Below are 13,058 nucleotides of genomic sequence, written 5' to 3'. Positions count from 1 at the left end.
TAATGCTTCTCTTTAAAATTGTCTTTAATTTTATTTTATTATTTTTGTGTGTTTGTACTGTCAAATTGGATCTGACTAGCACAGGAGGAGACTGCCCCTCCTTCATCAGCAGAGCATCGGGTGGATTCAAACCGCATACCTCTGAGATTGCAGGGCAGCTTGTTGCTACTACGCCATCAGAGCTCCGTTATTAATGTTTCTTGATTGCATGTTCAATTGATTTCTAACTGTAAAAGTTGGTAGAAATCCTCTATTTCCTCCTTTTTGGCTCTAGGTGGATCTAAAAATGACTTTTTTTAACTATTGAAGTAACCCCATTTTTCCTCACCTTTTCATTCCCAGCATAGAAGATCATTATAATTGTCTGATTCAAATGTCACAGGCAATCCATCTCATTTTGACAATACCTAGTATGTCAATATTTATGTGTTCCATTTCTTTCTTAACAATGTCCAGTTTTCCTACATTCACAATTCTCACATTCTACATTCCAATCACTAGTGTCTGCTTCCAACTGTTCCTCCTCTTTTGTGTTTCCATATTTGAGAGCTCAGCCTCTGTTGCCATGTCTGCTAGTCTAAGTGTGGTCTACTGTACATAAGGTTTTCGAAGGCCTGTTATTTCATAAGTGGATGGGAAATACTTCTTTCTAGTCTGTTTTAATTAGAACAGCATCTGACAAACAAGCATTTTACAGAAGGGAGCAAATGAAAGATACATGTGCAGGCTGGGTTTAGAAGAGGCCGTGGTACTAGGGATATTATATATAATGCTAGATGGTTTTGGGCTGAAAGCAGATAGTATCAGAGGAATGTCTATCTGTATTTCATTGTCTATGCAAAGGCCTTTGACTGTGTGGATCACAACTAACTGTGGTTGACTCTGAGAATAATGGGAATTCCAGAATAATTGATGGTGTTCATGCAAAACCTGTACTTGTTAGAACAGAGCAAAGAAACACTGAATGGTTCAAAATTGGGAAGGGTGTACACCAGGGATGTGTCCTGTCTCCATACCTTTTCCATCTATATGCAGAACAGATCATCTGAGAGCTTGGGCAGTATGAGGAGGAATGTGGCATCCGCACTGGAGCAAGATTATTAACTACTTGCATTGTGCAGATGACACAACTATGCTTGCTGAAATTAAGGAGGACCTGAAGTACTTGCTGCAGAAAGTCAAAGATTTCAGCCTTCAATATTGATTGAAGCTCAACATCAAGAAACCAAAGAGTCTCACCACTGGGTCAAATGGAAGCATCATGATAGATGGTGAAGAGATTGAGATTGATAACAGCTTTAGTTTGCTTGGTTCCACAATTAACACTGTTGGTACCAGTAGTCAGGAAATCAAAAGACAAATTGTATTGGGAAAGTCTGCTGTCAGGAACCTCTCCAGCAACTAAAGAGAAACGATTTCAGTCCAGAGACTGAGGTACACCTGACCTAGGCCATATTCTTTGCAACTATTTGCTATGCATCAGAAAGCTGGACAATGATTAGAGATGATAAAAGGAGAAATGATGCCCTTGAGTTGTGTTGCTGGAGAAGAGTATTGAATAAACCATGGACTGCTAGGAGAACAAACAAGTTTATCCTGGAGAGGGTGAAACCAGGTTGCTCCTTGGAGGCAAGGATTTTGAAGCTCCCTCTGACATACTTTGGACATGTTGCAAGGAGGGACCAGACCTTGGAGAGGGACATCAGGCTTGGTAGGGTGGAGGGACAGCACAAGAGAGGAAGACCCTTTGATGAGATGGATTGACTCAGTGAGGGGGGTAATGGGGTCGGGTTGTCAGAGACGATAAGGTTGGCTCAGAATAGAGCAGGATTCAGAGCTGTTGTACATCGGGTCGCTATGAGTCGCAAGCAACTCAACGGGACATAACAACAACAGCCTGTTCTGTTGGCCTAGTAGTAAGGAGTTGTGCTAATAACCCAAAAATATGTGATTCAAATCCACCAGCTACTCCAGAGGAGAAAAATGGGCAATCTCCTCCTGTGTGATTAACTGCCTCTGAAAATCCACTGGAGGGTCAGCTATGGTTAGGTCCAACTTGATGGTACACAACAACAATATGTTTTCACTAGATTCTTCTTTAACTGCTGTTTTCCTATCCTTTTCACACTGCATATTTAAGGATTGGTGCAGCCTTTATAACTTCATTAACAGGAGCAAATCCAGGATCCAAGGATTTCCTCTCAAAGGGTACTCTAACCCATCAGCTGGCCAGCAGTTTCATTTCCATGAATATTCTAGCTGTAGAGACTCAGTAGGACATAGACAAATCCAATGTACAGAAAACAAAACCTACTGGGTTTGAGAATGTCTGGTGCATTAGATCATGCTAACATTATGAGATCTAAACCTCCCAGGAGGCTGGGCACAAGTCTTTCCATAGTACATTATCTATATTACTCTTCAGACAAAGAAAACTACTGGGCTCTGATGTCCATGTTCACCTGTCAACATCTGGAGGTTCTGAAATAACATCATAAATTATTCCCCCAGTGATGAGGAAGTAAGGCACAACCTCAAAGGCGTATGTCATCACTGCTCATAGTGTAGACACCCAGGTGGCTTCTTCAGTTTCAAGGTGGAGCTTTCAAGGGCTAAGAAGAGGCCTCAGCACAAAGCTTCTATGTTGGTCTAACACTAATAATAATCTTAGATGACAATTTTTTAATAAATAAATAAAGTCTTATTAAAGAATTAAATTATGTGCCTTTCTAATGTTGTTGTTACATGTCATTTAGTTGTAATGACCTCACAGCTCATCCCTCAGAGGCTGTAGATCACATGAGAGGAGTCTGCTCATCTTTATCCCTCAGAGCAGCTAGTGGATTCAAATTGTCTGCCTAAGAGTGGGTAGCAAAACTCCTTATCACTAAGCCATCAGAGTTGCCAGATAACACTATTAATAATGACAATCGGGGGAGCTCTGGTGGCCTAGTGGCAAGAAGCTGCACTGCAATCCCAAAGACGCACGGTTCGAATCCACCAGATGCTCTGCAGGGGAAGGAGGGACAATCCCCTCCTGTATCAGTCAGATCTGATTTGACGGTACACACAAATAATAAAATAAAAATAATAATAAAAAAAATAATGACAATCATTAACATTCTTTGTGTCCCTTCTCTATGTCAATCATTGCTACAAGCACTTTTCTTACATTAAATAATCAAATCCTCAAAACAAGTTGACAATCATTAACATTCTTTGTGTCCTCTCTCTATGTCAATCATTGCTATAAGCACTTCTCTTACATTAAATGATCAAATCCTCAAAACAAGTTTAGGAGATAAGTAGTACTCTTACTATTTTACAGATAAGGAGACTGAGATACACAGAGGCTGGATAATCTGCTCAAGTTCAGAGCTAATTGAATAGAGGTGTAGGAATTTGAACTTGGGTAATCAGGTTCCAATATTACTTTTCTTAAACATTCCACTCTGCTGGTTCCACCTGAGTTTCAGGAGCAAAACTCAAAGTTTATAGTTCAGCTCCCTTGATGTGAAAAATGTTGATTTTGTGGGAACACTTAAGCCATAAACATCTTTATTTGTTTAAAAGAGAATTATGTGTTTAATGGTTCTCTCTCCTGATTGATCATAGGCTCCTTAAGAGCAGGCCTAGGACAGCTTGTCTACCCCTCTATTCCCAGAACCTGCCTCTGCTGAGTCCTCAACATGAAGTGATACCACATGAATGGCTGCTGAACAAGTTAAAGCTTTTGGCTAAAAGAAATCTCTAGAGAAAGGCATAAATAGAAATATTAATTTAATTTCTCTCCCCTCAATGACTCAGTGAGAAAGAAGAAACAAAATTTGATAATGGTCATGTGTATTGCTCAAGGTTGTTACATGGAGAAGATCTCCATCTATGCCTTCTGAATATCAGTCCAACATTCTTCCTCCTACTCTGAGATTGTTAAGATGATGTCTTGAATTCACCCTTTCTCAAAGTCCAGGCCCAGCCTCCTATTCCCCTCCCTGCTTCTGGCCATAAGATGGAAAGCAGCCCATTACAGCCTGAACACATAATGGTTGATTTGGAGAATATGCAAGTTGGAGAGATCTTTGCTTCCAGGAATGCTAATTTGAAGAGAAATATAATTTTCTGCAAGAATTCTATAAAAGTGTGCAATTTTGATCCATGATTTAGCTTTCCATGTTATATCATGTTGTTGTTGTTAATTACTGTTGATATGATTCTAATTTATGATGACCTCATTTGTTACATAGTAGAAATGCTTCATAGGAATTTCTTGGCTATGATTAATTAAACACTTACTTAATGACAACCAAATATCAGACACCATTTTAGGCAGTAGGGAGCTCTTATGGCCTAGTGGTAAGTTGTGCTGTCAACTCAGAGGCTGGTAGTTTCAATCTACGGGCTGCTTTGTGGGAGAAAGTTGGGCATCCTCCTCTCCTACGATTTAAAATCTCTAAAAACACACTAAGAGTTGTCTAAAAACACAACAATGAGTTTCCAACTCAACAGCATATAACAACACCACATATAACAACATTCCAGGTAATGGGCATATAGCAGAGGATGAAACAACCAAGTGTATAGCTCATGTTCTCTTGAGGGAGACCATCAATAAATAAACATAAGGACAAAATCTGTGATGGTCATAAGTATTTAACAAAATGGAGTTGGGTAAGGGGATAGGAGCACTGAAGGGATGCTATTTATACAAGGATAGAGATTTAGATATTTCTAGTCAGGAAAAAGCCCAGTGATAAGGTGACATCTGAACAGGAAACAAGTCTGTAGTTTGGAGGGGGCAGGAGTCCCTCTGCCAGTGAGGACAGCCAATGGAGAGACCATGAAGAGGAAATGTACTTGGTGCGCTGAAGGACAGTAAAGAGGCTGATGCAGCTGGAACACGGAAACATCAGGGAGAAGGACATGAGGTGAGGAAAACAGTCGGAGGTGAGCTCTTGTGCATGTCAAAAACCAGGGTTAAGACCTTGAATTTTACTATGACCAGATAAAAAGTTAATTGGAGGGATTTGAACAGGAGCTGACATGAGCAGAATTAGATTTATAAAGAATCTATCTCTGAATGGACAGTGAAAAACAAGAGTCTTGGGCTGTGGAGACAGTGGCGCAAGTGCTAACAAGAGACTGGATTCTGGATGAAAGTCTGGAGTAGAGCCAATGGGATTTGCGGATGGATTTTTTTTAACTTTCAAATGTGGTTCTGAGAATACAAATTCAAAGTACTTAGAAATTTTAATTAGAATGAGGATGGACTAGGGCAATTGGAATTGGCCTAAGGATCTGTAGGACCCAATTGTCTGGGGGAGAGGCTCACCTGGAAACACCTGGTCAAGGTACCAGGCAAATATGCCATACAGAGCAGCATCAAAGAGCATCATCTTCATGGATAGCAGGAAACTGAACTCATCACCTTCCATAGGACTGTTACCAATGTTGCTCCACTGAAGCCCCAGGCCTTGCTCTTCAAAGCGAACCAGGTACTCGGTGCCAAACCCAAAGGCCACAGGAGATAGCAGGCTCTGCAGTGGGACACAAGGCTTCTGAGAGCTGAGCAGAGGGTTTTTCACTCAACATAGCAGCTTCTAGAAGCTTACAAGATAGGGTGAAGAGGCAAAAGAGGGTCCATGCTGTACCTGAGTGTAAGCCCACTCACCACAGGGAGAGGTTGAGAGAGTTTCCTAAAGAAAGAGAATTCTGGAAACATCTTTCAGGTCTCAGGGACCCTACCCAATACCTACCTGGCCACCTCTCACTTCTTCAGTGGAACATAGTTGAGCTAGAGTGTAATGAGGAAGACACAGAAACGCCACCCAGCACAACACACCCATGGGAAACAGCCCCTTGTGTTCTCGCCTTCCTCCCTCTTTTCCCTCCATCATGACTCTTTCTTAAGATCCCACATTCTTGGCAGAACAAAGATGCTGACATGAGATGCTTCGGGAAATTCCATTTGAAAAGTTCATGAAGGTCATCAATTTTCTAGGACAGGCCAGGAGATTAGGAAGGGATCACCCCAAGACTCCCCCTACCACCGCTCCTGAACCTGGTATCTGTAACAGAAGTTGGAAAGGCCTCACTTTGCATTGTCTACCACCCTGCCCTACCTCAAGACTCTTCAAAAAAGTCATTGCTGTTGAGTTAGAACTGATGCACAGTTGACCCTCCAGTGAGTTTTCAGAGGCTGTAAATCAGAGGCCATCATCTTTCTCCCATAGAGTCACTGGTAGATTATAACGTCAACGATGGTGCCATGTTTGGGTTAACAGTGCAATTCCCTATGGACTATGTCACCAGAGTTCCCTATCTCAAGATGAGGGATAGTCATTTTCTGTGCCGAAAACAAGCAAATGGAATAGATGTGGTACAGAAAGGGATCTGAAGCACAACTTCATCAGCCAAGTTCCCATATGTGGCCACTGACTTGGCAGAAATCACTAAATGCAGAGATTTGCTGTGTACATTTCCTCTGCTCAGAGGTTTCTCTGTAGTTTGGTAGAGTCATGAAGATGTTCAGAATGCTCCTCTGCAGCAAAAAGGGATTCTCTACCTTTATTCTAATGCAAATGTAATTTTTAAAAATTTTATTATTATTTTGTGTGTGTGTATCATCAAACTGGATCTGACTGGTATAGGAGGAGATTGTCCCTCCTTCTCCAGCAGAGCATCTGGTGGATTTGAACCGCGCACCTCTGGGATTACAGTGCAGCTTCTTGCCACTAAGCCACCAGAGCTCCCTTAATGAAAACTTTTAAAAATATTATGTCAGCCTAGTCCAGGTTCACACAGTTGTTTTTGTTACACCCACTCACTCATGGAGCTGGCTGTAGCCTCTAAGGACCTATTGACTTTCTCCCTGGTGATTACCAAAATTGTTCCGATAGCCCAGCTCTGCTCCGAGGCTGAACCATAGGATTTCTTACTGGCCAGCTCACTGTGATTATTTTATAAAATTGGGCACTACAAATGGCAGTTATTATTTTCTTATTTAACAGATGGGAAAAAAATGCAAACACCTTGGCAATTCTGGAGTCAAGTACATTTGAGTCATGACAGCATGTTAGACCTAGATCTTTCCTTAACCACAGGCATATGGCAGCCCTTTCTTGATTCCACTGAGCAGAGAGGGATGTGTAAATGAGGAGGAATGTGGCATCAGGACTGGAGGGAGACTGATCAACAACCTGCGTTATACGTTATGCAGATGACATAACTTTGCTTGCTGAAACTGAGGAAGATACGAGGCATTTGCTGCAGAAGGTCCAGGACTGTTCTCTTCAGTATGGATTGAAGTTCAACGTCAAGAAAACAGATTCTCACCACTGGATCAATTGGCAGCTTCATGACAGACAGAAAAGAGATGAAGATTCAGCTTCAGCTTGCTTGGTTCCACAATTAATTATACCCTTGGTACTAGTTGTTAGGAAATCAAAAGCCGAACTGCATCAGGAAAAAGTCTCCTGTCAGGGACCTATCTAGAGCAATGATCTCAGTCTGGAAACTAAGGTGCATCTGAATCAAGCCATGCTCTTCACAATTACTTGCTATACATCAGAGAACTGGACAATGACTAAGGATGATAGAATAAGAATTGATGCCTTTGAGTTGTAGTGCTGGAGAAGAATATTGAACATACATTGGACTGCCAGGAGAACAAACAGGTCTGTCCTAGAGATGATGAAACTAAACTGCTCCCTGGAGGCAAGAATTTTGAAGCTCTATCTCACCTATTTTGGGCATGTGGCCAAGAGGAACCAGTTCTTAGAAATTAACATCATGCTTGGAAGGGTGGAGGGAAAGCACAGGAGAAGACCCAGAATGAGATGAATTTACTCAGTGACTGGAAAAATGGGATTAGGTCTTTTGGAGATGAGGAGATTGGCTCAGGATAGGGTAAGATTCAGAGCTAGTGTACATATAGGGTCACTATGAGTCACAGGTGACAGTGGCACATAACAACAACACAACAGAGAGGAAGGAGGGAGCTCTGATGGCTTAGTGGCTAGAAACTATTCTGCAATCCCCAAGGCATGTGGTTCAAATCTTCCAGCAGCTCTACAGGAGAAGGTGGGCAATCTTCTTCTATACAATTAACTGCCTCTGAAAACCCACTGGAGGGTCACCTATGGGTTGTTTCCAACTCAAAGGCACACAACAGCAGAGAAAGAAAGGGAGGTTCTTGAAGACAAATAGGGGATTGGGGAGTCCTTAGGCAATACAATCTACTTTTGAAAAGTCAGTCATTGAAAATTTTGTGGAGCACAGTCTACCCTGACATACGTGGGTCTGCCATGAGTTGGAATGAACTCAACAACAACTGATCTGGAGGCTGTTTAGCAGGTGTCAATGAGAGGGTGGTCATGACTCATTTGAAAATAATTAGAGAGAAGACGGTGCTATTGGCTTAGGAACTGTGAACTAACAGAGTTTTCAGCAACCACAAGCCAAGCCCCAGAGTCCTCTTCTGTGGTCTGGTCCTGTGCTGACTGGGTCATCTTCCTTTCCTTTTCTGCCTACACTGGCTAAACGTTTTAAAGACACTTACAGAGTTACCCTAGTCCAAGAAACCATACTTAATTCATGGAGACATCTTTCAGGACAGAACAGTCTCATTTTTGGCAAACCTTTGGAAAAGAGAATGCCATGCCCTTTTGGTCATCAGTGGATAAGCAAAAGGACACGTGACCTGAACTGATGTTTCAATTACGATCTAGGACAGATTCATCAGTCAAGTTGGGTGAGGGCTGTTAGGCCCCTCCAGGTGAAGGTCTTTCTCTCTGTTTCTGCTCCTGTGACTTTTAATTCTTTGTCCTCATATCAGGAGGCAAAGTGTGCCTCCTCAGAGAGTGGCCAGCCCTATAGAATGGGCCTATCAGACAAAAAAGCATCACATGCCAGGGCAACCCTCACCGCAGCCATCTTGAGCTGAGCGGACATCCGGTCCTGCCAGGCGAAGCAGAGAATGTGTGGCAGGTAGAGAGTGAAATAAATGACTCCACTGCAGGCTGCCGCCAGGCTGGCCCTTGAGAAGAAGGTGCTGAGCAGGAAGCACTGCATGATTGTGGCGGTGGAGAAGGCCAGCAAAAACAGGAAGAGGACGAATGGGTCGCTGTAGTGCAGGATTCTTCCATGCTGAAACCAAAGAGGCCACAGGTCAGTAACTCCCTCCCACATGTAGGGGCAGCATCACATGCAGAAGTGACCTCTGAGCAGTGATCCTAGGGCCCCCAGAAGCCTTTTGTCATGGAAGGATCTCTCCCACCAACCCACTGGTTGTGGCTAAATTTCTGTATTTAGAGACACCATTCTTCGAGTCTCTTACAAAAACCATTTTTCCTGGGACATATACCATATTGTTGTTGCTATTGTTAGGTGCAATTAAGTGGAATAAGATTCATAGTGATTCTCTGAACAAGAGATCTGAACCTTGTCCTGTCTGAGGTCATCCCCTCCCAATCTCAGCTACAGTCACTGTATCAGTCTGTCTTGCTAAGGGTCTTCCTCTTTTTCTCTGCCCCACCTCTTTCCCAGCATGGTATCCCTTTCCAAGCACTATCCCCTCCTGTTGTCTTTATCAGTCACTGGAGGAGCCCTGGTAGTGCAGTGGTTAAGCATTTAGCTGCTGACAGATTGACAGTTCAAATCCACCCAGTGACTCCAAAGGAAAAAGATCTGCCAATCTGCTCCCATAAAGATTTCACCCTTTAAAAACCCTATGAGGCAGGAGCAATGATTTAGAAAAATACTACGTAACTTGGAAGGAACTTTATTATATAAAGTTGGGAGTATTATTCTGAGTGAACTCAGTCTCATAAGGACAAATACTGCATAAGACCATTATTATAAAAAGAAGGATAACTAGTAAAACACAAATGAGATCCAAAGTGGGAAGGGTAGGAGCAGAGTGGTGAGGATAGGCAGGGATGAAATCACAGGGTTGCATAATTTGGTGGGTAGAAGGAGTGGGAAAGGTCTGGTGAGGACTTGAAAACATGGGGTAATGGTGGGCACAGTCCAATGGTGATTAATTTTATAAAATATAATGCGTGAGAATGATTGTATGTATGAAAAAAAAATGTGAATTAAGAAAGTGGGAAATGCGTTTTGAATTCACCAGGTGCTCCCCAGGAGAAAGATGGACAATTTCCTCCTGTGTGACTTGCTGTCTCTGAAAACCTACTGAAGGGTCAACTATAAGTCAGTTCTGATTCAATGGCGCATAACAATAACAAGGTACAAATGTCAGGCACACCTTGGCTTCCTATAATGACCATTTTTCTTTGTTGTTTCAGCAGCATGGATAGCAATAGAACTGTCCCATTGTCTCTGCTTCCAGTTTCTTTCCTGCACGGCTGAGGTGGGAGGAAGGAACAAGGAAAGATGGGAAAGCCATTCAAAGGAATATCCTATTTTCGTGTGGAAAACTCTGTTTCCGCCCCTAGTGGAACAATGTTCCAGTTCCCACAAAGAGAAATTCCTTTGCGCAAGAAACTTTCTTTGCCTCACGTCCTAAATGCTTTGAAGTCGTAGTGTCCCAATGAAGACAGAGCTCCAGGTCAAGTCAGGCAAAGTCTCATGGCCACTGCAAGTCAGATGTTTATGTATTTTGGCTTCTTTAATTCCAAGGACTTAGGAAAGCAAGAGACCAAAGGATGGAAAGGAACCCATGACCCCTAGAGGAAGACAAGGAACTCAGCTTCTCCCCTCATAATGGCTCCAGTGCCATTATTCAGGTAAGAATAAGATTGCTTAAGTAGAGGGACCATTAGCACTGATTGTAAAAGGGCCTTAGCACAAAGTTTGGCTAAGGTCAAAACTCACTGCAACACTAATAAACAAGCCCCTTCAGACTTGGTCATTCTGCTACAAATAAATGGGTATTTGTTAGACAAATACGTATTATAAAATTCCTAGATCATGTCAGCACTAAGTGTGGTCCAGGGTGGGATGGGAAGCATTAATTAGAGTTTTATGGATCATCATGCATTTTAATCAGCAAAGAGGGCTACTTAAGATAATTAAAAAAGAAAAATAAGAAACCTGATGAGATGGTATCAGGAGCTTGTTAAGTAAATTGTACCAAAAAAAATATTTCAAAATCTATTTAAATGTATGTCCTTATCATTCAACTCAAGCTATGATGTGTTTTCTATTACTTCATCTGCATATGAAAGTTTGACAATAAATAAGGAAGACTGAAGAAGAATCAGTGCTTTTGAGTTGTGCTGTTGGTGAAGAATGTTGAATACACTGTGAACTTGCAAAAGGACTAACATATCTGTCTGGAGGAAGTGTAATCATGGTGCTCCCTGGAGGCAAGGATGGTGAAGCTTTGTTGCACACACTCTGGGTACGTTGTCAGGAGGGTCTAGTCCTTGGAAAAATACCTCATGCTAGGAAAAATAGAGTCACCAAAGAGAGAAAGATTCTCCCATTGGAGATGGTGGTCCTCGTCAACCAAGCATGCAGCTTCAGGAGGGACGCACATGGATTGGTGAGGGAGGAAGGGGACACCCTCTTTAGCCAGCCAGAACAGCTGAATCAACCCTGGAGATCAACGGGGTGACAGATGTCACAGCCAGATTGTCCTCACATCCAAGAGAGGGAGATTCACAACAAGACAGTAAAAGCGACCACAACAATGAGCTTGAGTATAGCAGAGATAGTACGAGCAATAGAGATAGTAAGAGCAATACGGCACAAGGCAATGTTTCCATCACTGAACAACAACAATAACATGAGTCGACAGACACAATAAATTATCTACTGTGAAAAAGCTAAAAATATGGGATTGTAGTGTATTTGTGAAACCAAGTTGTATTTCCAAGGAGGTGCATGTTTATAGAGCATGAACTCACACATGCTGTCTGTAGCCATAAAAACTTAGTATCACTGTAAAAGGATGGATGCTAAATTCTAGCCTTTTAAAAAAAGGAGTTCTGGAGATTTCGAAGGCAAGAGAATATTCTTGGTGGAAGCCATGGATTATGTGGCGATGATAATGCTATTACTGAGAAGGATCACTCTACATTCTAACTTTGTTGAGTATTGGGACAGAAATCTCATATAAACACTCCTTTTACCCATTACTTCTGTATTTGGAAAGCCAGAATTCCTCTGAACATAGAACCAGCCTCTGGTGATTCAGCTTCTTCAGAATTCAAGGAATGATAAACATTATGTAGAAGGGATTAGAGTTTTATGATAAAGTAATTCCTTGAGAGTTTTTGTGTCTATGAATGTTTTCTGTTTAGCTAAAAAAATGCAGACAGCTATGATGTTACACAGTAGTCAGATAATTAATCATATGGAATGTGAAGAGGATAAAGCTATGCAGGGTTTTCTAGGGTCTTCTCTATCTCACTCACTTACCATGATGAATATTGTCAGGAGGAAGATGCTCATTGACATGATAGAGAAGCTGTCTAAGAACCAAGTACACCAAATGACTGTATTGGAGACACCTTGATTTTTCAAAGTCTCCTTCAGCCTCAATTCCTTCTCCAAGACGATGCTCTTTACAGTCATGGAGACAGAGTAGATCCAGGCCAGCACCATGAAGACAGGGAAACATCGATTCAGGATGATCATAAATCTGAAGAAAGAGGGCAAACTAGAATAGTAAAAACCCAGGTGCATGTAAAAGAAACCAGAAAAATCTCTAATGGACATTTAGTGGGCATGAATGATTTCATACGTTATACTTTTGCTCTGAAGATTTCCTTTTTAGTTAGAGCAAAGCAGTAGTAGATTTTTTGTTCCCTCCCCTCTCCTTTATTTTTGTAAACATCTAAAATGTTTCATTTTAATTTTTTTTCAGTGTTGGATATTTTCTTCCCCCTCCCATCCCCCTTCCCCAAGACCTCCTACAATGGACCCCTTCTTTCAGATTGTTGTCATACATATGCCTGCTATCATATATACAATGCCATATAAAGGAATCATATATTCCTTTTGCAATCGGAGATTGATCGAACATGCAACCAAGATGCATTGATAATAATGGGTGACTGGAATGCAAAAGTCGGGAACAAAGAGGAAGATTC

The 13,058-nt window shown here is 41.8% G+C and overlaps 1 protein-coding gene across 1 annotated transcript in view; it reads right to left on the bottom strand.

The window, feature by feature from the left end:
• Positions 1 to 13,058, bottom strand: part of ABCA4 (ATP-binding cassette, sub-family A (ABC1), member 4) — a 246,946-nt gene that overhangs the window by 103,323 nt on the left and 130,565 nt on the right. The window contains exons 14-16 of the mRNA XM_006882479.1: positions 12,385 to 12,607; positions 8,923 to 9,144; positions 5,330 to 5,534 (exon numbers count right to left, since the gene is read on the bottom strand). Of these exons, the coding sequence (XP_006882541.1) occupies positions 5,330 to 5,534; positions 8,923 to 9,144; positions 12,385 to 12,607 (650 nt within the window). The remainder of the gene's footprint in view (positions 1 to 5,329; positions 5,535 to 8,922; positions 9,145 to 12,384; positions 12,608 to 13,058) is intronic.

The sequence above is a fragment of the Elephantulus edwardii genome, unplaced genomic scaffold (assembly GCF_000299155.1).
Source record: "Elephantulus edwardii isolate Elephantulus edwardi_28Jun2011 unplaced genomic scaffold, EleEdw1.0 scaffold00020, whole genome shotgun sequence".
NCBI lineage: Eukaryota > Metazoa > Chordata > Mammalia > Macroscelidea > Macroscelididae > Elephantulus > Elephantulus edwardii.
The sequence above is the reverse complement of the archived record's forward strand: the minus strand, read 5'-3'. Positions and strand labels throughout refer to the sequence as shown.